The 24,108-nt window shown below is 50.0% G+C and overlaps 1 protein-coding gene across 1 annotated transcript in view; it reads right to left on the reverse strand.

Annotated features, from left to right (window-relative positions):
* Positions 1 to 24,108, reverse strand: part of HSPA12A (heat shock protein family A (Hsp70) member 12A) — a 64,154-nt gene that overhangs the window by 26,494 nt on the left and 13,552 nt on the right. Inside the window, exons 2-3 of the mRNA XM_024755903.1 lie at positions 3,223 to 3,308; positions 1,550 to 1,677 (exon numbers count right to left, since the gene is read on the reverse strand). Coding sequence (XP_024611671.1) covers positions 1,550 to 1,677; positions 3,223 to 3,308 — 214 coding nt within the window. The remainder of the gene's footprint in view (positions 1 to 1,549; positions 1,678 to 3,222; positions 3,309 to 24,108) is intronic.

Here is a 24,108-nt window from a genome sequence, read left to right on the forward strand (position 1 = left end):
TTAATTCTTCATCCCTATTTAAATACAAAAACTTACACTTTCTCATTCATAACTCTGTCAGTCTGGATCACGGTTATGTTAATATGTTCTGACTGAAATAAAATTCAGGTAGAACCTCCCTCCAAAAATCTCTACGATAACTACAATAATGTCCCTGAAGACCCTGAATCTGTGGAGGCTTTGTAAGAATTCCTCCCCAGCAAGTTCAAAGTTATTTTTGCTCTTTTTCTTTTCTTCAGTTTTCATTGTATGACTATCCCTTTGAAATAACATTTCTTAAAACAACTAGAAGCTGATAAATGTTGACTCTAGCTTTTAATACAGAGCTCTTTTCTTTCCAAGGTTCCCACCTCGGGAGATGGCAGAGCGGACCCGCACAGCACCTGTCCCACGAACCCGAGGCAGAATCTCGGTGGTGACTGAACACCGAAGGCTCTGCCGCAATCAGGGTTCTCTACTAGAACGGGCTTTTTGTTATTTCCTGATGAGACGACACCCACGGGTCTCTGAAGCATCTTAGGACACCCAGTTTTCCAGAGGAAAGGCAGGGCCTAAATCAAGAGTGGGGTAGGGATCACTTTTATCATGACTTATGTTTTAAACAGCACTCTCTATAGAAAATGCATAAGACCTTATTCTGGGAGTGATAACTAAATTCCACAATGACCAGCTGAAGGAATTGCAAAGCCCATCACAATGTATCTTCAGAGCCATCCTTGGATTTGGAAAATCAGGGTGATAAATCCCTAGTTCACAAAGCTTTGAGTGGCCACAGACTGCAAGAAGGCGTGAGCCAGTCTGGGGGAGCAGGCACTGGTGCCAGGTTAGACCAGGGTCCTCGCAGACAGCTGATCACACGTGGATGGGGTAGACGCCAGGGCTGCCGTGTGCATGAGTGGGGGGGCGGGGAGTGGCCCAGGAGACCCAGGGCAGCTTCAGGGTGAAGTTGGCTGAAATTCACCCCACTCTGCTTTTCCTCAGGTGCTTCCCACTTCTGATTACCATCATCTCATGACTTCACTTGAAAGAGCCAGCACCTTCCCTGCTTACTACCTGCTAAGTGCTTGATGGGAAATCTCGTTACATTTGCACACACACTCTGTCAAGCAGGTACTGCTATTATCCCCATTTCACAGATGAGGAAACAGAGCTTTAGAAGGGTCAACAACTGCCTGAGGTCACACAGTGGTGAGTGGAGGCCTGGATCTCCTCCATCACCAGCACCTTAAAGTCAGCACCTCTTGCCCAGGCTGTACGCTGGAATCACCTGGTTTCAAACATACTGTCCAGGTCCTTCCCCAAACCAAGTCAGAATTAAAGCAACACACTGACAGACCAGGAACCTGGAGCCCGGAGATCAGAAGTGGCTTGCCCCAAGTGGCACGGTGAGTTTGGGCCAAGCGAGGCCAGAATCCAGGACCTGCTGACTACGTACCATTCACCTGCTCACTGTGCTAATCCCTCTCCCCTCCCCCAAGGACCTCCCCCAAGTCTCCATAGTTACAGCGACCGGCACCAGCACCTGCCCGTCCCTGCCCACAGCACTCACCTCATCACATGGATGCATTCTGGCTCCTTGGTGAAGCTGTAGGCGTAGCCGCTGGATGTGGTCCCAAAGTCGACAGCCACCACCACGAGAAACGTCTGCTGCTCAGAGACGTCTGGGTCGGCATCGTTCTGCAGATAACCGAGCGGGGTACAGGGAGTGGGTGGGGCAGTCAAGCCAGGCTTTCAGAAGGGTTCCACCCTGCCCTGCTGTGTGCACATTCTGGTTCAAGGCTGCCACGTGGTGAGCCCTGGGGAGAGGGCAGGCTTTCTCAGCCCCTACCGGACCGACTCAGGGAGAAATGGAGGTGTCTCCTGAACAAGGGCCAGGCCACTGGGGAGGGCCCCTGCCTACACTTGCCCCAATACTCCCTTTATCAACTGTGCACAAACGTGGCTAATTACGGAAACTCTTCCATCTGGGCTGGAACCCCAGTGGTTCCCTGAGTGACACCCCCCTCTGCCCCACATTGCCCTCCCCCAGTCCCTGCACAGATGTCCAGACCCTGCTCAGCTGTGCCCTGTGCATCTGTCAGGTGACCCCTCCACCTGCCCGGGCGTGTCACGCATGGATGTGGGGCTCAGCATACCAGGGACCCTGCCCAGTCCTGCCATAGCCATCATATGACCCTGCTGAGTCCTGTCCCCTTGGGGCCCCGAGCCTTTCCTCATCTGTCAAGTGAGTTGGTCAGGCCATTACAGACTTCCAAAAAATCCTTTAAGCAAATGTAGACTTTTTTTTTTTTTTAACATCCACAGAACTTCAAATTATACCAATAATTTTTGGATTTGAAGAGTATTGGTTAGAGCAGGGGGTGAGAACCCCACATGTCTGGCCTTTCATCACACTGCCCCCCCATCCCGTTCAGCTTATCCTGAAGCTTTTACAGGGAACCCTCAGGGTACAGAGTTTGAAAACCACAGGACCCAGCTGTTAGGTGACCAAGCCTCTCAGTTTTCCCAAGCCTGAGGGAGTTCCAGGATACAGGACTTTGTGTGGAAACCAGGATGGTTCCAGGAAAACCAAGACAAGCTGGCATCCCTACCTAGCGATGGCCCTGAAGTTCTTCTCAGCAGGGTCTGCTTTGAGGCTCTGAGCAGCTTGTACAAAGCCGCCCTTTCCTCCGGGTACCTCTCTCTGGTTGGCTACATGTAAATCCCTGGAACGGCTGCCCCACAGTATCCACCTTTGCAGTGAGGGGCAGGGTGGGAGCAAATGCCCAGCCTCCAGCCCCCCGCGCTGCCCAGGTCCTCTCTCTCGGGCAAGCTGGTGCAGAAGCAATTACAGCCACAGCTTTTGGTCACGGCGGTTAACTACAGTGGAAAAGCCACTGCATTTCACTGACTCACCCGCCAGCCCAAAGTGGCTGCTTCCTCCCAAGAGGATGCATCGCAGTCTCTGAGCCCTGAATCTTTAAAGAGCTGCTCCCACCCTGCCTGCTCATGTTACCCACACCCAGGCCAATGGCTCCAGAAGCACCAGCCACACCACGGAAAGCCTTTGCTGACCCACAGTGGCGAAGGGGCTTGGTAAGGCTCACGTGGCTGGTACTAGGACAACTTAATCTCCACCCATGAACGTGAGAAGCCGCTCAGAAGCCCATCACGTGAGAGGCGCCTCTGAAAGCAAAGTAATCAGCACACATACCCCCCTCCCCATACACACACATTTCTTACCACAGTGTGGGAAGGGGACAGAGGTGTTATTCCTGTGTCCCCCAGACTCCGGGCTGGAGATGAATATGCAGATGTAGGGGCCATTTCTGAAAGGAAAGACAAGTGCACTCCTTAGAGGTGGTGTGGACTGAGCCAGAGAGCAGCAATGCGAGCTGGGTGGCTTTGCTCCTGCAGGGGCTGTTGCCCCTGGAAAGCCAGCTAACGTGGGGCGAGGCTGAACTCCAGCCAGAAAGGTAGGGTGTCTGATCTGTCCACCCCCGTATTTGATATTTAAAACTTGACCAAATGAGACGCCCCTTTTCTCACAGTGACCACCAGGACTCTCCCTATGTGCCAACCAACTCCCACTTAGCAGAGAGGCTGCCCAGTCCCCAAATCGCCTTGGCACCTGGCTCATGCCCTCTGCAGAGCTGGTCCTTAGCCCAGGCACCAGTATGGACCAGAGGAGCCTGTAGCCCCCTGAGATGATGTGCAAATTTTTCACGCATTTTCTTGGAAGGGCATCCACAGCTGTCAGGTTCCCAAAGGAGTATGGGACCCCACCCCAAAGATTAACAACCCTAATCGTAAGAATAGAGGACAGGAGTGCGACTTCCAGAAATAATTTCCTTGCTTTGTGGATGCATCACCTCCTCCCTCCCTCTGGCATGAGGCCCTGCCAGAACAAGGGGAACTCATCTCTCTTCAGTGATGCTGAAGGGTTTTGACATTCAATAAAAAACAAACAAACAAAAACCCAGTGCAGAAAGACTGATAGATTAGCATTCCTGGGTCCCCCAGTCGGGGCCCTGCAACAGACACGAGGTCAAATCAGAGAAGAGCCAACAGCAAGGCAGCATGAATAGCATTTTGTCGATTCCCCTACTGCTCTTGCAATTACTCAGGCACAGACATTTGTTCTGAAACCTTGCCAGAGCCCCGTGGCTCTCCCCCAGGTCTGAGCACCCAAGGAGAATTCGCCCTGTCCCCGGTCAGTGCTGGAAGCTCCACCCACTCTCCCTGCCCGCTGCCCAGGACCGGCAGGGCCTGCAGGACAGCGGAAAAAGCACTGCAGGCTCCCCCTGCAGAGGTGATGGCCAGACCCTGGGCACCAACAAATCCCAGGTACCATCCAGTACGTTCTGCAAATACTGCTCCATTCAGTATATAGACTAATATCTGATGGGGAAAAAAAATGGGTAATGTGCTACAACAACACCTGTAGTCAAGGAAACCCACAGGGTATGAGGTATCTGAGAAAGACCTGACTGCTTCTAGGGAAGCACTAGGAGTGGCTTCCATCTGCCTCTGCTTGCCAAATCACTTTGGTTAATCCCACGCGCTTACTGATTTTTTTTTCCTGCTTAGTGAGAACTCAAACAGCATCATTACGGTGGGCGCCAAATGGGTCGAGGGAATAAAATGAATCACGAAAGAGTGAATACGAAGCTTCAAATCTGCACAGCACCTTCCCAATCTGCAGGCGTATGCTCCCTCTCCTCCTGATAAGGCTCAGTTCCAACCTCTGGGAGAAAGGTTCAGAAGCAAGTAAGTACAGAGGCCACAAATCAACCTGTGGGGCAAAGGACTTAAACAGACATTTCTCCAAAGGGCATATGCTAATGGTCGATAAGCACGTGAAAGATGCTTAACTCATCAGTCATTAGGGAAATGCACTCATTAGTCATTAGGGAAATCAAAACCACAGTGAGATACTGCTTCACACCCACTAGGATGGCTCTAATTGAAAAGAAAAAAAGGAAATAACAAATGGTGGCAAGGATGTGGAGATATTGGACCCCCTGTATATATCCTGTGGGAATGCAAAATGATACGGCTGCTGTGATAAGCAGCTTGGTAGTTCCTCAAAAAGTCAAATATAGACTTACCATAGACTCAATTCCACTCCTAGGAATTCCACTCCTAAGTATCTACCCGAAAGAATTGAAAACAGGGACGCTTGTACGTGCGTGTTCACTGCAGCATTATTCACAAAAACCAAAAAGTGAAAACAACCCAAGTATCCATCAACAGACAAATGGATAAACAAAATGTGGTATATCCATCCAATGGAATATTATTCAGCTGTAAAAAGGGATGAAATTCTTACACATGATACACCATGGATGAACCTAGAAAACATTATGCTAATGAAATAAGCTGGACACAAAAGGACAAATACCATATAATGTTTAGAACAGGCACATTCATAGAGACAGACAGTAGATTAGAAGTAGCCAGGGGCTAGAGGGAGGAATGGGCAGTACAGAACTTCCATGTGGGGTGATGACAAATTTTGGAAAAAGTAGTGATGGTTACACAACATTGTGAATGTAATTAATGCCACTGATTTGCACACTTAAAAATGGTTAAAATGGCAAATTTTATGTTATATATACTTTACCACAATAAAAAAATTTTATTAAAAAAAACTTGCTCGGGGCTTCCCTGGTGGCGCAGTGGTTGAGAGTCCGCCTGCCGATGCAGGGGACAAGGGTTCGTGCCCCGGTCTGGGAAGATCCCACATGCCGCGGAGCGGCGAGGCCCGTGAGCCACCCTCTCTCCACCCGTTACCTGCAAGGCCTGCAGCCGTGTGTCCACGTTTGCACAGAAGGTTTTGGAAGACACCGAATGTCTAATTGCCCAGAAAATCTGGTGCTGGCAATTAGCAAACAAGCTATTTATCTGCAGACAAACCATCCACCCCACTGTCTGCTTGGTTCTAATTATCCCATCACTCAGCCCTTCTCAGAGCATGTCCTACTGACTTGTAAAACAGCATGTGTTGGGCCACACACTGAACACATGCCTTGGGCCCCCAGAGGACTCCAGGGAATTTGAAGATAAGAACCAAGGATGTTTTTTGGTTCTCCCTGTACCTCCCTCCCACCCTGCCTCTGGTTCAGTACGAAATAAATCATTGGACTTGCTGATCACCCAGCCAGGCCTAGAGGCAATTGAACTTCATGGATTTTCTCCATTAGAAATTAAAATGCAGCTACATTGTGCGATGACTTAAAACTGATTTGCACAGAAGGTATGGAGGAGTGACATTTTTATAGACATTTGCATATCACGCACACTCACATCTATAGCTCTATAGATCCCAAATCAAAGGTAATTCACCAGTTAATGTGCACTGACCCTCCACAGAAATATAAAGAGCCTGTAGTGATAACTTTGTTATCAAGCTAATATTTCTTTATTTAACTATTTAAGATGTCAAAAAGGTGCTCAAAAATTTTTAGGGAAAAGAATATGGAAAAGCCTACTTTAGCCCCTGCGGGATGTGAGAAGTTTCTGGTGTGCGAATAATCCCAACCAATCCTGAGAGCTTTCATTCAATCGGTAAGTGATTAAGAATAAACACAACAGGGTCAATAGAATATTATCTACTGGTCTACGGATAATTGACAGATCTAAGCTAACAGACAAGAGGAGAGAGTAGATACATGGAATGTCTATATGTACAAGGTACATGCTGTGTGTCCTGGCTACCAATTAAACCTAGGCCATTATCCACAGTAAGAAACACCAACTGTCATTCACTGGCACCCTGTTTAAGTTTCTCTGTAAAGCCAATATAATAACATCTGCCCCATGACTGCTCCCGCCTACGTGATATTCCAGTTCAGTACACAGAGTGTACCGGGCACATGAGGAGCAGAAGAGAAAGGCAAAGCTAAAAGCCCAAGAAGAAGAGAGATTTTTAGAGTCCAGGCTTGGAAGAGAGAAAGGAAGCTGATGAAAAGAAAAGTGATACTCACCTGCGGAGGTAAGGAGAGAAGACTGGTAAAAGAGATTAAAGGAAAATGCTCTACCAGAAGTGTAGTCAAGGGCAGAGCCCAGGGATCAGGGAGCTTTAAGAAATACCTACTCCGCCGTTCCCACAAGATTAAACAGACACTCAAAGCACCTTCCCATTTCAAGCACTAAGTTACTCTGAAATGCAGTAACACAGAGGGATTTGATGATTTCACATCACAGAATCAGAAAAACAAGGAGCGTTTCAAGAATGCAAACTACCAGCCACAGAATCAAGCCGAGGAGGAAGAGACCGGAAGCTTCCTAGAAAACCAATAGAAAATAATCTTCAGGTCTTCTTTGTCATTAGTTTTAGACGATTTACCATTACTTATGTCTTATATACTTACTGTATATAAGTAAGTAATCTTTACTGTATATAAGTATATAATCTTTTTTAGTTTAGTAAATATAAAAATAGATACAGGTGTTCCTAGGTTCACTCTTAACCTGGGACTCAGCCCGCAAAATATTCTTCAACCAAGTCATTTAAAAAATAATTTTTGCAGCAAAGAGGGATATATAAATAAATGAAAATATTTATGCAGCCAAGTAGAGGATATGAACAAGTAAAAATAGGATTCAACCAACAAGTCTCCTGCCACAGGATTTTTTAGACCCCAAAGCAGACAGCAGAGGAGAAACAAGTTGAACTTGTGAGGTTAATACTCATCACTTGTCTTAACAGTGTAATAAGTAAAATACAGGCTTCATCAGGGTTCCTGCTATAAAACGTGGGACTTGTAAAATCCAGACACATTCTCATTTGCTCCTGGCTCTCATGGCTTTAATCAAAGCAGACACTCCTAAAATACAAAGTAGTTTTAATAAGAGAGCCTCAGAGACAGCCATAATTCATGAACTTGCTCGCTGCTCTCCTCTGCTGGAGACATTAGTCAGCAAAGAGCCGTGAGCAGAATCGTGGACTTTCTGAGATATATATCAACTCGATCCTGCTCCATAAATACAACATTTTAAAAGATGAAGACGGAACCATTGGGCTGACTTTATTTTACAAGGCTCCAGGCTCATGTGAAATGACAGGTGGTCTCAAACAATGGAGACTCCCCAGCTTTTTCAAATAGGCCTCCTTGCTAGCTTTCAGATTTATGTTCTAGCAAACAAATGCTCAATTCCAAAAGGATTTTTAAGGTCTGGTCCTTATGATTTTTAAAATGCAGTACATATGTTCATTTCTTTTCTCCCGCTAGCCATGAGATAATAGGTTATTTGCTGACAGTTGCCTAAAATCAGGCCATTTGAAAAAAGCTCTCCCTTTCTCTCTCCTTATATGCCCTCCCTGTAGTGTCATCTTTGAAAATTGATCAGCTCAAGGTCATGTGTAGGTTACTGGCAAATATCTTTTAAGAAGGAAAATTTTAAATTCTTATTACCCTATAACAGGCTGCATGGCTAGCTGAACTAATGCATTATTACTGTAAACTGAACTTCCATTTCGGTAAATAATTTATGGGGTTTTTTTTTCTATCAGCATGGTTGATGTCCAAAGTAAATGGAAATTTTATTGGTGTGAACTGAGAGAACCTCCTGACTTCAAAGAACACTGAGTGTAAAATAGCTGCTCTCCAAATGCTAAATAACAATTATGGAAATGAGCATTTATTGTGGCAGAAACCACAGCATCACGCACAGGGGGCTGCGTCAGGCCCATCCTGACACTGGACGGCAACTTCCAGTTACCGTCCCCATCACTAAATGGATTAGGAGATAAGGTACCCCAGTGAGAGAGAACTGGGGCATCGGAGTTTCCCCGGAGACAGTGAGATCCCCAAGTTCCTGCTAGCTCAGTCCACGTGCGGTGGCAGTTCACAATTTCTCTCTTAACCATAGGTTCACAGGAACACGCGTGTTCAGGCAGCTGCTGGGGGAGGTGAGGAAATGCTTTCTAGACCAACAGGTCTTCCTACTAATTTTCATGAATTATATTCAGGAATCACACAGCCTCTGCCCACTGGGACCCAGCATTTGAAGGGGCTCCACCAGATCACCCCATACACAGATACTTCTGTCCACCCAACTTCTCTTTCACAGACTCTGGGCTCATCTGGGCAAGGCCATGCCTTATTCCATCTTTGATTCCTCAGCTCCTGATTTGTCACAGGCACTCAGTAAATGTAGGGTGGATGGATGGATGGATAGGTGGTTGGGTGGGTAGATGGATGGATGGATGGGTGGATGGACGGATAGGTGGTTGGGTGGGTAGATAGATGGATGGATGGGTGAATGGATGGACAGCTGGTTGGGTGGGTAGATGGATGGATGGATGGGTGGGTGGGTGGATGGATGGATGGATGGATGGATGGATGGGTGGGTAGATGGATGCATGGATGGATGGATGGATGGATGGATGGATGCATGGATGGATGGATGGATGGATGGATGGATGGATGGGTGGATGGATGGATAGCTGGTTGGGTGGGTGGATGGATGGATAGCTGGTTGGGTGGGTAGATGGATGGACAGATGGGTGGATGGGTGGATGGATGGGTGGATGGGTGGGCGGATGTTCCTAACGTGTGCCCAAAAGTGGACTCAGTGACTATCCATAGACTTGGAGGGCCACTGAGGTCTTTCCCAACTGAGGCATCAACCCCCGAGTCAGGATATTAGTAACACATTTCCTGAGTTACCTCCAACAACGTGGGATCAGCTCTCAAGTCACCCCCAGACCTGCCTCTCTCCTCAAATGTCCCTTTTGGTTGGTGCAACCACCATAGCTCCCAGAAGGGAGATTTCCTAGGCTTCTCCCTCCCCTCTCATTGCACTCCCAAGCCCTGTCATTCCTACTTCTTAGCATCTCTCACAGTCACCCCTTGCAGCCTCACCACCACAACCTTGGTCCAGACCCTGCTGACCTTTACCAGGGCTCCCACACAGCCTCTTAGTCTCCCCGCTCTGAGTCTCCCCATCCAAGTCACGCTCCTCCACAGTCAGAGCCATCCGGTCAAAACTGAGGTCTGCTCACGTTACTCGACCAGGCCAGGGCCTTCTATTCCCATCCCCCACAGGATAAACCTAGCACACAGCTAGCATCCAGGCCTTTAAAAGTCCACCCTGCCTCCCTCTGCAGCCTCATCTCTCTCCATCGCCCCCATCCCTGGCTCCACCCAATCCTTTCACAGGCCCTGGAACATCTGTGCTCAATCCAGCCTCCAGACCCCTGCACACACTGTTCCCCTGCCTGGAGTACACCCCACTTCCACCCCCTCCTCCGGGGAACTCCACCTCCAAAAGTCAGTCCCCTCTGTTTGAGGGAGAAAAGCCTTCTCTACTCTCTCGGTACAGAAGAGAGAGGAACTTCTTCACTAGCGTCTGGGGACTGACTGGCAAAACCCAGACTTGCGGAAATGCTAAGGACAGCAGCCAGGTTTCATCAAGAAATAAATTACAGGGCTTCCCTGGTGGCGCAGTGGTTAAGTGTCCGCCTGCCGATGCAGGGGACACGGGTTCGTGCCTCGGTCCAGGAAGATCCCACATGCCGCGGAGCGGCTGGGCCTGTGAGCCATGGCCGCTGAACCTGTGCGTCCGCAGCCTGTTTTCCACACCAGGAGAGGCCACAGCGGTGAGAGGCCCACGTACAGCAAAAAAAAAAAAAAAGAAAGAAAGAAATTACAAGGAAAATACAGGGGAAAGAAGGAGGGGAAACTATAGATTAAAGGGTCTCTCGAACTTTGATGTGCATCAGGAATCACCTTGGAGCGCTTATTAAAACAGATGTGCTGACCCCACCCGCAAAGTTTCTACTCCAGTAGGTCTGGGAATGCTGATTATCTGCATTTCTAATGAGTTACCAGGCCATCTGGGTCAGCCCCAGACAAAGGCTATACCTTAAAAAGACATGTAAAATACAAAGTAACTACAGTCATTGCAACACTTGGATCTTTATTGGACCATGATTCAAATGAACAAAAAAAATTATGCCATTTATGAGACAACTGGAAATGTAAACACTGACCAGATATTGATAATACGAAGAAATTATTGTTAGTGGTGTAATTATGTAACTTTTAAGAGTTGTTATCCTTCAGAGATACATTCTGAAATATTATCAGATGAAACAACAGGATATCTGGGATTTTCATCAAAATAATATGGGATATTAATCCTTTGTCATTGCTTCATTTGCAAATATTTTCTCCCATTCTGAGGGTGGTCTTTTCGTCTCTTTTATAGTTTCCTTTGCTGTGCAAAAGCTTTTAAGTTTCATTAGGTCCCATTTGTTTATTTTTGTTTTTATTTCCATTTCTCTAGGAGGTGGGTCAAAAAGGATCTTGCTGTGATTTATGTCATAGAGTGTTCTGCCTATGTTTTCCTCTAAGAGTTTTATAGTGTCTGGCCTTACATTTAGGTCTTTAATCCATTTTGAGTTTATTTTTGTGTACGGTGTTAGGGATACAGCCACTATAGAGAAGGGTATGGAGGTTCCTTAAAAAACTAAAAATAGAACTACCATATGACTCAGCAATCCCGCTACTAGGCATATACCCTGAGAAAACCATAATTCAAAAAGAGTCATGTACCACAGTGTTCACTGCAGCACTATTTACAATAGCCAGGACATGGAAGCAACCTAAGTGTCCATTGATAGATGAATGGATAAAGAAGATGCGGCACATATATACAATGGAATATTACTCAGCCATAAAAAGAAACGAAATTGGGTTATTTGTAGTGAGGTGGATGGAGCTGGAGTCTGTCTTACAGAGTGAAGTAAGTCAGAAAGAGAAAAACAAATACCGTATGCTAACACATATATGTGGAATCTAAAAAAAAAAAATGGTTCTGAAGAACCTAGGGGCAGGACAGGAATAAAGACACTGACATAGAGAATGGACTTGAGGACACAGGGAAGGGAAAGGGTAAACTGGAATGAAGTGAGAGAGTGGCATGGACATATATACACTACCAAATGTAAAATAGACAACTAGTGGGAAGCAGCTGCATAGCACGGGGAGATCAGCTTGGTGCTTTGTGTCCCCCTAGACGGGTGGGATAGGGAGGGTGGGAGGGAGATGCAACGGGGAGGGGATATATGTATACGTAGAGCTGATTCACTTTGTTAGACAGCAGAAACTAACACACTATTGTAAAGCAACTATATTCCAAAAAAGATGTTAAAAATAATAATAATAATACGGGAGGGGAGGGACAGAGATTAAACGATATTGGCCACAAATTGATAATGACTGAACCTGGTGACTGATTCATCGGGGCTCAATACATTATTTGCCCTACTTTTGTATATGCTCTGAACTTTCCATGATAAAAGAGTTGGTGTTTTAATGTACCAGTTTCATGTCCATCTCCCTCTTGTCAGGAGGGCAAGAGGATAGTTTTCTCGTGCTGTGTATCAATCAGAGCACCTGGCCCATCCATGGTAGGTAGGTGCTCCAGACATTTGTCAAGCGAATGAATACGCTAGTAAGAATATATATTCATTTAAACCGATACACGGGGACTCTGAAGGCCTGGGAAGGTTTCAGACCTGGGTCACCGGTGGGTGAGGGGTACAGGTTCAGCTGGCTTCTCTGGAGGTGGGACTGTTGGGAGAGCCCTTGAAGGAGTCTGAGTTTCAGCAGAACCCACCTAGCCCCCTTGCAGGCAGCAAAGCAGGTATCTGACCACCAGCTGAGTGGCTCTAACTCTGAGGCGGGCTCCAGCAGCCCAGCCTCAGATACAAGGCCCTCCTAGACTTTGAAACCACCTCTGTAAACCCAGGGCCTCAGAGGAGGCAGGGGGCTGTCCCCCACCCACTGCTGGATCCCTCCATGTTCTGAGAAACGGGGAGATGCCCCTGCCGACAGGCAGGGTTTCTCTAAAGACCAGGATACACCCTTTTGCTGTGTTCAGACTCGCTGGGCTCCCAACTCCATGTGGAAGGGATGAGAAGCCTCAGTGAAGGCCTTGGCATCTCCTCACCCACCCTGAAGAATGGCCAGCTGCAGTGCCAATGTCAGCTGTCACCCTGTGACCCTTTGTACTAAAAGAACAAACGCTGAGGCCTCCAGAAAGGGAGGTGTCCTGAGGGGACCGGGCTGCAGGCACAGCATCCTCCACGCTCAGGCAGGGCAGCCAGCTTGGGCTGCAGGGTCGAGGGCCATGTCTCCCCAGAACCGGGGCAGCTTGAAAACAGGAGCAAAGCTGAAGTTGGCTCCTTAGCTGCAGTCCTTAAAGGAAAGTAAGGAAAGCAAAATGGCTTCTGATGATGGAGAACATGGCGTGGCAGGTGGAGAAAGCGGAGGTCTGGACACCGGCTTGTGAGCCTGGAGAAACTACCTCACCTCTCTCCGGCGCATCTTCTCCCTCCACGAAGTGGGAATTTGGATTCTCAGGGCCTCAATCACTGTGTTGCAATGAGCAAAAGAGGTAAACCCTCAGAAATATGTAACAGTCCAGGATAAAAGGATCCAGGAAAAGGAGTAAGTCTGTGAATAAAGGTGATGGATTTGTTGTGGAACGTATTTCATTGATGTAACTGTGGAAAACACAAACGAAGGCATTCAGGCAATTGGAAATGCCTATGCATTCCAGGGAGAAACGTCTTATTCTAAATGCAAGTTCTTCCATTAAAGCTCATGCTTTGTGTCAATATTAGCAAACTATTTACATGTGATTGTTATTTAGTGTATCTGTTCAGTAAATATTGGTTCAAACATTAAAAAAAAAAAAACACGAAATATGTAACAGCCCTCACCCACCATTTGCTGAATTCCTTCATGGGGTCAGATATTTATGTTTCTTTTTAGTTTAGGCTCTTTTGCAAGTTTATTAAACTCAAATTATTAATTTGAAATTGTTAGAAATGTACAAACTCAGAAATCTATTAGGAAAGCTATCGTGGTCGGCACACACTGAATGCGAATTTCATGCCACACTAAGAGCTTTACAGGTGTGGCTTGAGAAAGCCTGCTGTTAGGGGCTGGAGGTACTGGCATTCTTCCACTGGATGGGTGAGAAACATAAGGCCTAGAAGGTTAAGAAAGAAGCCCACATTTATAGGATGCGCCCCGGCTGGGTTCGGAGCTCGCCACCTCTGAGCCTGTGCCCCACACGGTACCCAACACCAGGTCCCGCGCAGGTATTGTTTCTCTTGAAAGATGAAACTACGAGAGAGGTGTCAGTGTTAACTTAAATCCCCATTTGACAGATGGGCAAATAGTGCGGGGGAGGTCAGGGGTCACAATCACAGGGCACCCCCAAGCCCCAGCGGCTGTCTCTGCCTCCGGGCCCAGAAGACTGCATGGCTCACCCTTCCTTTGGCTCCGAAGCCGCACAGTGTTCTCCATCTCAAATGCCATAATTCTTCAAATCCAAGTATCAGCGTGGGGAGGAGCCACGACAACACAGAGGCTCAGAGTCAGGAAAGCCTGGCCTCAAATCCTAGCATGGCCACTTCCCAGAGGCAGGCCCTGGGGTGAGCTACTTAGCCTCTTCCAGCCTGTTTACCCACCCCTCCTGGAAGATGGGGGGGAGGGGATCATGATGATGGTGATACATTTCATAAGATCACTGTAAAATAATGCATGAATAAATGAAATAATATCTATAAAACCTGGTGCATGGCGAGCACCTGATAAATTACAGATGACATTTATCATTGTCACCATGATCATCATCACCAAGTCGGTCCAACTGCTGTTGAGAGAAAGCACCCATGTGCTCACACCTGGGGACAGAGCTCCCACTTACGCACAAGGGTGGCAAATGCATTTTCTTTACGTTATGCTTCTCTGGGCTTCTTTTTTTTTTTTTTTTTTTTTTTTTTTTTTTTTTGCTGTACGCGGGCGTCTCTCTGTTGTGGCCTCTCCCGTTGCGGAGCACAGGCTCCGGACGCGCAGGCTCAGCGGCCGTGACTCACGGGGCCAGTAGCTCCGCGGCATGTGGGATCTTCTCGGACCGGGGCACGAACTCACATCCCCTGCATCAGCAGGCGGACTCTCAACCACTGCGCCACCAGGGAAGCCCCTTCTCTGGGCTTCTTAATCAAGGATAAAAAGTCTCACCAGACAGAAACTCGGCAAATGGGACCCTCAGGAAAACTCAGTGATGGGAAACACAAGGGCCTTGCTGCCGTGGGTGAGGAAGACTGTCTGGCCCTGACTTCCCGCTCAGGCCACCTGCTCGCCTCAGGGGCACTTTCAGAGTAACCACGGAGACCCTGGGAAGCCACGTGACCCTCCACGCCAGGCAATAAACTCAGGCTTTCCTGTCCTCTGCGATGAAGCACATTTTCGAACTGACCGGGTAAATGAAGAATCACTCTCCCACCAAGGAAAAGATTCCACCTGCCTGGGCACCTGGAAGGCCAGGGTTTAGACTTCCCCAATTTCTATCGTGCACAGCCTTGCGATGGCTCAGCCCACAGAGGCCACGGCACAGCTGGCGCTGACTGTACTGAGACTAAAGCCAGGGGCAATGGCATTCCAGCCTGTTGGTCTCCCCCGGAGCGGGATCTTTCCCCTCCCAAACACTCATCATCTGTCTCTGGGGAGGGGAGAGGGAGAAGCAGAACAGGAGGTAAGGGATGGGGAGACAGACAGCTGGTTCACCCCCTTCAGCTGAACCCTCCTGATGAGAGAAAGCTGTGCCACCTCCAGGCAGGAAGGGTTGCCCTTAGCCCGCCTGTACCCCAAGCCAGAACCGGAGCGCAAACCTCCCGTCCTCTGCCGGTGCCTGAGAGCTGAGGCTCGTGCACGTCACAGATCCCTCCGAGGAGTGTCTTAATGGAAGAAATGTCCCAAAACAGCAGCGCGGTTTGAGCAATGCACAAAGGCACCGCCTTGCGGGACATCACCCAAGCAGGACTGCACCCACCCTTAGGTATGGGTGCCGTTTTCTTACCCCAAAGGTGCCCTTCCAAGTCATGAACTAAAGGGCTATATCACCTAGAGTGAGCACCTTTTACCAATTTTTGCACCCAGAGAAGATCTCTTTCTAATTCATCTAAAAGCACCATAAAAGGCAGCCATAGCACTTAATAATCAAAAAAAAGGAAGGAAATGCCTGGAAAGGTACTGAGTTCCCCATCACTAGAGGAGTTCAAGTTGAGGCCAGGCAATCACTTAGCTGTAGAGGAGCAACAGTGGGTCAGAAAAAAGGAGATGGGACTCAGGAGGAGTGGAAGGAAAGCAGGCTGTACGGATTGAGGCATTCGACCAAGATTCACTGAGCACATGACTCACTACCTGTCGGGAGCTGTAGAAGCTGTGCAGCACTGTGGTTAAGCACAGGGGTGTTGGGCCTGGGGAGGCTGTTTCAAATCCCAGCTCAGTTATTTATCGATCTTGGTGGATACTGCTGCATCCACCCCAAATCCATTTCTCCCTTCTTAACCAAACCCTATTTTACATGACTAGGGGGAGGGGTGACCCTGCCCCAGATCCAGGGTAGATCCTGAGTAGTCTGAACCAATCATGGCAAGCCCCTTCCCCTTCCAATGATGGACATGGGAATGGCTTTGTGACCACAGCTCTGGCTGATGGGACATGAAGGGAAGTCTGCCGGAGGCTCCTGGGAAAGAAACATCCTGACTCTCAAGGGAGCCCATGAGGCCAACACCTGTGGCTGCCATCTTGCCGCCAGCCCAAGACGCAGTCAGCATGGAAAGAACCTCCATCCATCCTTCAGTGGGTCCATGAGCTGCCTAATACCTGCCTTGGAGCCTGCCAGACCTCTGGACTTCCCATTCATGGTCATAACTAATTTCCTTTTTCTAGAAACAAGATGAAGTCAGTTTTTCCGTGCTTTGCAGCTAAAAACTGATGCACAGCTGTGCGATCTTAAACAAGTTACTAAGCTTCTTTGTGGTTCAATTTTCCTTCTGTATTAAATAGAGACGATAACTCTCACTTTGTGAGATTAATGAGGATTCAATAAGAATAATGCAGGCAAAGGTCTTAACAAGTGTAGCTATTATTCCTCACAGTGTCTCATTTTATCTTTACAAACAACCCAATGAGGTAGGAAATAGGTAGATATTAGCCCCATTTAACAGCAGAGAAAACCAAGGCAGAGAGAGGTTAAGCATTTCCCTAAAATCTCACAGCTGGTAAGTGCCTGTCTCTAATGCCCAAGTCCCTTCCCTCCACCACATTCCAGCCCTGAGGTTCCAGGGGCGCTGAGCCTGGCCTGAGCCTGTACCATGGAAAACTTGCAGCAAAGAGCAGTGAAAAATCAGATCTCTGGAGGGAGGGGGGATAGGGAGGGACTACTAATGGATGAGAGTTTCTTTTGAGGGTGATGAAAATGCGCTGGAATTTGATAGTGGGGATGGTTGCACAACCTCATGAATATATTAAAAACCACTGAATTGTAGACTTTAAAATAGTGTGTTTTATGATATGTGAATTATATCTCAAGAAAAAAAAAATCAAAGAGCTGCAGGAAACCACACTGTAAGGACAACTGTCTCCTAGCCCACCGCCAGGATGGCTGCCGACGACAGCTAGGCCGGGGGCAACAGCTGGCACGGGCCTGTCCCCAGACGCCCTGCTCTTTAGCAACACAAGAACGTGGGCACAGAGCGGCGTCAGTGCCTCAGGTCACCAGCTGTGTCTTCACTTTTCCCCTAGATGCTCTGAAGCCGGCTGGCCAGAGCTAAAGGGCCAAGAGACTCCCAAGGGCCAGGCGTCCTGACAGCGGGCTACAGACAGGGGGCTTGTCGGTGCTTCTCCCGGGATAAGTAGTTTCAAGGGATTCTGGAATAAATGTCAGGAGAAGGTGCCTGATGACCTGGCAGCCACACTAGCCCTCAGCAGGAGTCACGGCCTCATCTTAGCAGGAGGGCAAACTGCATCGGCATGAAAACGTTCTTCTGTTAATTATTTGCAAGTGCCCCTGCCTGAGCCTGGGTCCTAGGCCAGGAGGTGCTCAGGAACCCGCCTGAGAAATTCCTGCTCCCAAAACACAAAGGAAAAGAGAAGAGAAATGCCACAAGGGGCTCAAAAGAGCCCCTGGGGAGGTCAAGCATGGCCCATCCACTGCAGCCTGAAGGGAGGCTTCCAAGGGGGCGACCAAATGCCCTCCAGCACAGGCAGCCTGACACCTGTACACAGACCATTCCCCACACACTAGGTGAAGGCTTCATGTCAGCTGGAAGGAAAGAAAGTCCATTCAGAGACTTTTAAGACTGAGTTTAAACTCCCTAGTTCTTACTCTTTTTAATCAAAACCTTCACTGATGGATTGACCTTCTTACAAAAATGTAATAAGTAAACTGGGTTAAGATATTGATTAACTTTAGACTTTGCTAAATTAAGTATACATGGCAAAATTTCAAGAGTAACTACTCTTGAAAGGAGTTGAAATCGAATATCTAACTTCCAAGCAGTTACAGGAGATAAAAACAAAGCAAACTAGTGGACAATTCCCCCAGGACCAAATTTGCTCAAAGTCTTTGCCAAAAGAATATAAAGACCATGTTAAGGTACTTTCCTGAGAATGGTGCTTACTTCCTCAGGCTACTCCACAGAGCAGGGGGAAAACCCTAAGCCACCAGGACCCAGAGGGTCCCCCAGAGCACCCCATGGCCCACCTAAGGCCAAGCAGCTGTGATGAGGCCCGCAGAGCCTCCCCACCGATACACCAGACCCAGCTCCCGTCCCAGAGCGAGCAGATGCTGACCACCAAACTCTGATCCGTTTTTTAATCTGAACTTCAAGCAAGTCAACTACAATGAAAACCAAACCAAACCAAACCCTTGGGGTGAATCGCTACAGCAGGGTAAGAGCAAACAGACCGCAAACTCCTGCCAATCCCCTGCAATCCCCGTATCTCCCATCCCTACCACGCAGAAAAGCAAACGCGAGTCCTTCCAAATCTCCTGAGCTGAGGTGGGGAAGGCAAGCCTCAAAACCATATGAACCGCAGGAAATAAAATGCATATTATGTTTAGGGCCCACAAGGAGGCCACACAGACGGCCCCAGATGCCAGACAATTCAGATGCATCACGGGTGCCCACACCCTCTGGTGCGTGTATCATATTTGTGCATGAGTATTCAGGACACGTGACCTCCCAGGACCCCTGGTTCCAGCCCCTGCAGGGCCCAGATAAGCAAGAACCGAGGTCCAAGGAATAGGACTTTGCCCCCAGCCGCTACCTGTGGATGGCCAGTTGCCCAACCTCGGGCTTAGGAAGCCGTCTGGGCCTCCATAAGCCCAGGGCGGTGTTCCTCCGGCTTTCCATTGCTGCTGCGCCGCGGGCCTGTCCCTCCTGGCACCCAGGCCTGCCCGCTGCGCTAAGTCTAACGGTGCACACGAGGGCTTCGGGCCTCATGGTTCTCCTTAACAGCTCCGTCTGCAACTCAATTAGTCAGGGGCCATCGCCGCTTCAGAGCAGAATGCTCCAGATGCAGAGTGACCAGCCTGCCACCCCCAGGCACAGCCCCACCCGCTGAGCCGGGAATGTCTGAGCACCCGGCAGTGACCTCCAGGAGGGGCCCACGGGAATGCCTCGGGCTGGGAAAGTGGCAGCTGGTCACAGGGACATCCGCATGGGCCCGCACTCCCCCCCTCGTCTCCCTGCCCCTCTCTCTCCACACACCTAGTCTGGGAAGGTCCCAAAGGTTTGGACACAAGCCTGGGGACAGCCTGCATTAGTGAACAAGATGACTTCCGGAAGCTAAATGTGTAGCAGGGAAGCAGGCAGGGGCCACAGGGCATCACTTCAGCATTTCCTGGGAAGTCCGTCAGCGGAGCGGACGAGGGTCCCATCCCCCACCCCCCGTGTGCCTGCCCACACCCTCCTCTGCCCCTTCCCCACTGGGCTCCATTAGTCTTGTCTAGTGGCTATGCATCACATGCGTATTTAATTTATGAGAATCCGACTATGAGTTCTCAGGCCACTACAGAGCAAGTGACTTCAATTTAAATACTGTAATTAAGAACACCGGAAAATTCTATCTTGCCCATGAACTCTTTATTAGACACCATGGTGAGTGCCATGGGGGACTGAGGTGGGTGGGCAGCCCCAGGGTGATGCTGTTTGGCCTTTCGAAGGGCAAGTTTGCTGAGTGGACAAGATGGGGAGGGAACCCCAGGCAGAGGGCAGAGGGCGAGCAAAGACAGAGAGAGCAGCGTGGAGAGCTCCCCAGAGGCCTTGCGCCCTCCCTCCCGGCTGCCCCCGGCTCACATCACATCACAGCCACCAATTTCATCAGGTTACTCCCAGCCTCAAGCACCTGCTGTGGCTCTCCTCTGCCCTTCGTATCAGATCTAACGCTTTAACCAATCAGACAGCTCCGTTAGCGCCCGCACCACTGCCGCCCCATCATGACTGCTGCCAGACAACTCCCTGCACCAGCTGGGCTGTGTTCTCTGCCATCTGGGAAGCCATCCGCCATCCCCCAGGCCCTCTCATGCACCGGTCTGCAGGGAGAAAAGGCCCCACTCACCTTCCCGTGGGGGGGAGCCGACCCTTGTGGCTGCCCTCCCACCAGGCACAGCCTTGAACTACTCTTCCAGGAGTGGGGAACGGGGCCAAGGACACAGAGTTAGCTGGGCTGGAGGAGGGCACCTGGTTCCACCCGCACCAGCTCTGCCACAGACAGCACTCTGTCCTGGGCCTCAGTCTCCACAGCTGCAACCTGGGCTAACGACTATTCCCCCTCACGGGGCTGCGTGGAGACCGCAAGGGAAGACCTATGAGCAAATGACAGCCCCGAACTGGGTGCAGAGCAGGTACTCAGGAAGCACAGGCCCACCACCGTTCTGAGGCCCAGAGCGCACACCTGCTGACTGAGGTTTTCCACCTACATTTCCACTGGAGGGCCACTTACTCCCCTGCCCTGGACCAGAGGAGGCCCCCTACCACCACGTGTGCGTCCCGGAAACCACTGTGGGCAAGAAGGGTGGCCGTCAGCCTCCGGTGCCCAAGGCCAGCCAGGCTGACCCGTGCTCGTCCTTCACAGCCCTAGCATTTCTGCTTGAGCTGAGCATCCCCACCCTGTGACTCAGCAACTCCACCAGCAGGATTCTACCCGAGAGAAATACGTACGTGCCCCCAAAAAGATCTGTTCCAGAATGTTCACAGCACTTTTTTTCATAATCGCCAAAAGCTGGAAACAATCCAAACATCCATCCACAGGAGAACGGATGAACAAAGTATGGTATGGCCATACAATGAAATACAACTCAGCGATAAAAAGGGAGCAAAATCCTCTACACCCAACAACATGAACAAACCTCAAAAGCACTGGGTTGAATACAAGACCCTGGTCATGAGAGCAGATGCTCTAAGGTTCCATTCATATGAAGTCCAAGAACATCTCAGGTGAAAGGTATCAGAACAACGGTTACCTCACAGGGTGGGTAGGTAGAGACCAGGATGGGGCACAGGGAACTTTCTGGAGGGATGAAAATGTCCTGTATCTTGCCTAGTGTGGTGGTTACATAGCGTATCAGCATCCTATTGCTGCTGTAATAAATTATCACAAACTCAGTGACTTAAGACCAGACAGTTCTGGAAGTCAGAAGTCTGAGACGGGTCTCACCGGGCTGAAAATCAAGGTGTCGACTGGGCTGCGTTCCTTCTGGAGGCTCCAGGGAAAAATCCACTTCCTTGCCTTTTCCAGCTTCTAGGGGACACCTGCACTCCTTGGCTTGTGTCCCCTCCCCCCACCTTCAAGGTCAGCAGCAGAGCGCCTCCCAATCTCTGACTCTGGCCCTCCTGCCTCCCATTGTCCCTCTGCCCTCATAAGGACCCTTGGGGTTACCCTGAGCTCACCCCGATAATCCAGGACAATGTCTCCATCTCAAATCCCTTAATGCAGTCACTTCTACAAAGTCCCTTTGGCCATGCAAGGTCACATATGTGAATGTTCCAGGAGAGTAGGACACGGACATCTTGAAGGACCATTATTGGGCCCACCACACCCGAGTATATGGATTTTACATATGTAAAATCCACGAGCTACACACTTAACATTTGTACGCTTCCCTGTATGTGAATTCTACCAAGTATAACAATGAAGAGCAAACAAGAAGGGCGCCTATAACCTGGGCTGTAGATGTCTCGTCCCGGGCGTGGCGTTGCAGGCACCGTCTCACTTAATCCTCATACCCACCCTGCACCATCAACTGCTTTCTGGCAACGGAGGCGTGAGGAGAGAGAAAACCTCGCCTGCAGCTGGCAGGAGGCAAAGCCAGCTTGAATCCAAGCTCTGCCTGCCCCCCAAGTCACCGAAGACCCCTGCTACGGGAGAGGCCCCATTGTTATTGCCATGTGAGTACTAGAACTTTCCCCTAACTCGGTTCTGAGAAAAACAGTGGGATGAGAAAAGAAAACTCAAGGTAGGGACAGCAGGGGTGGTGGAGGCTGCGCACTGGAGACCCCCTGCCCTGTCCAGAGGGGTGACCGTGCTTTGGTTCCACCCAACAGAGGAATCAGAAATCCAGATTTTTAGGTGAAATCGCTCATCCATTTTAATTATAGGCAGAGTTCAAATGGATGAGCAAACCTTTGTCCACAGGCCTCCGGTGCACCCCTCCCCCCTGCCCCAGCAGGCCTGTCAGCAAGCCGCAGCCTCGCCCCTCAGAGCCCCGCTCTGCTCCCTGCAGGCCACGGGCACCTGCGGGGAAACAGACAGAAGGACATAAAGCTGCTCCGGTAAGAAGGGACCTGACGGCTCCTAAAGGGAGCCCACGAAGCAGCTGTAATGAGGCCTCCTGCCTGCTGGGAACGCACACTCCAGCGGGGACCAGAGGCCCTGTTCCTGAGATCCCTGCTGCTCCCACCACTAAGGGACCTGCAAAAAGAAGGTCTGGGGCTTCCAGGCAAATTTGCCGTTTGCCCACCTGAGGGCCCCTGACCGCACCTTGATAGCTGGGGCCCAGGCCACCTGTGTCCAGGTTCAAGCAGAGCTCTGCTGAGCCATCCACAGCTGGGAGCCCAGGCATCTCAGGCGGCACCCGCTGTGAGCTCTAGGAGGAGACAGCCCGGTTACTTTTCCAGTGTCCCCGCCTCTCGTGCCCGCGCAGAGTCCTGCACCTGGGCAGTGCCCAGCCCACCCTGCTCCCTGGATGGTTGGTGGTGTAAGGGAGCCAAGGGGTGGGTCTTGTGGCGTGGCTTTCTTGCCAAGGGGGCAAAGCATGTGAGGGAGTGTTACAGAAATTATCCAGGACAAGGATTTTTGAAGAACACAAAAATCTAAACTCGGAAGCCATCAGGCCGCCTCCCCACTCTCTCCCCGTGGGGCCTTAACCAAGAACCACCACCTTTCGAGCCTCTGTGTCCTTGTCTATAAAAGGAGGATAACACCCCCTTCCCCAGGCACTGGGTTTTATGAAAGTGCATCTATCGGTTCTGTCTCACCTGGCCTGGTAAGTCTGGAAGGCTGGACACCCAGCGGTCAACAGGGGCTGCTCTGAGGGGTGTGGCCCTGGCTGTTTCCTCCTTTCTTCCTTTGGATTATACTTTCCGTGATGAACATGTAGCACTTTTGTCATGAGAGCCAACGTTACCTTGGTTTTTATCCAGTCCCTGCCCAGGACACGGCGAGGACAGAGGAGACTGGGCAGGGTGTGGGGAGCAGGGTGTGAAGCTGGCCCTCACCCAGCAGCGCCTGCAGCCTCGCCGCAACTGCTCAGCCACGGTACTGGTCCTGCCCGAGGTCCCTGCCTGCTCCTCTGCTTCCCGCACCAGGACCCCCAGCCTCCAGCAGCTCCCAGAGATCGTCCGGCTCCCGCACCCTGGGGCCACGCTCTGTCTGGCAAACCTCCCCAGCGACCCTATGGAGGAGGCTGTACCTCTCAGCTGCATCCTAGACATGAGGAGACAGAAGCTCGGGAAAGCTTCCGGTCCTGCCCAAGACCTCAGTACGCTGCAGAGCTGAGACTCGCACCTGGGACTTGAGCTGGTCCCACCAGACCACGCGACCCTCCAGAGCTGAGCGCTCAGCTCAGGGACCCACCTGGAAGGAGCTCTCGAACTGCCTTGACCTCTTGGCCTCCTCCAGGCCCAGGAGAGGAAGGAGCTCTACTTAGTGGGTTTGCTCTGGCTCTAACACTCAACCCTCCAAACGTCCCCAGCTGTCCCCTGCCTGAAGTGGGCCATTCTTGGTGCTGAGACAGAAATCTTGCCACCCT

The sequence above is a fragment of the Neophocaena asiaeorientalis genome, unplaced genomic scaffold (assembly GCF_003031525.2).
Source record: "Neophocaena asiaeorientalis asiaeorientalis breed wild unplaced genomic scaffold, Neophocaena_asiaeorientalis_V1.1 scaffold85, whole genome shotgun sequence".
NCBI lineage: Eukaryota > Metazoa > Chordata > Mammalia > Artiodactyla > Phocoenidae > Neophocaena > Neophocaena asiaeorientalis.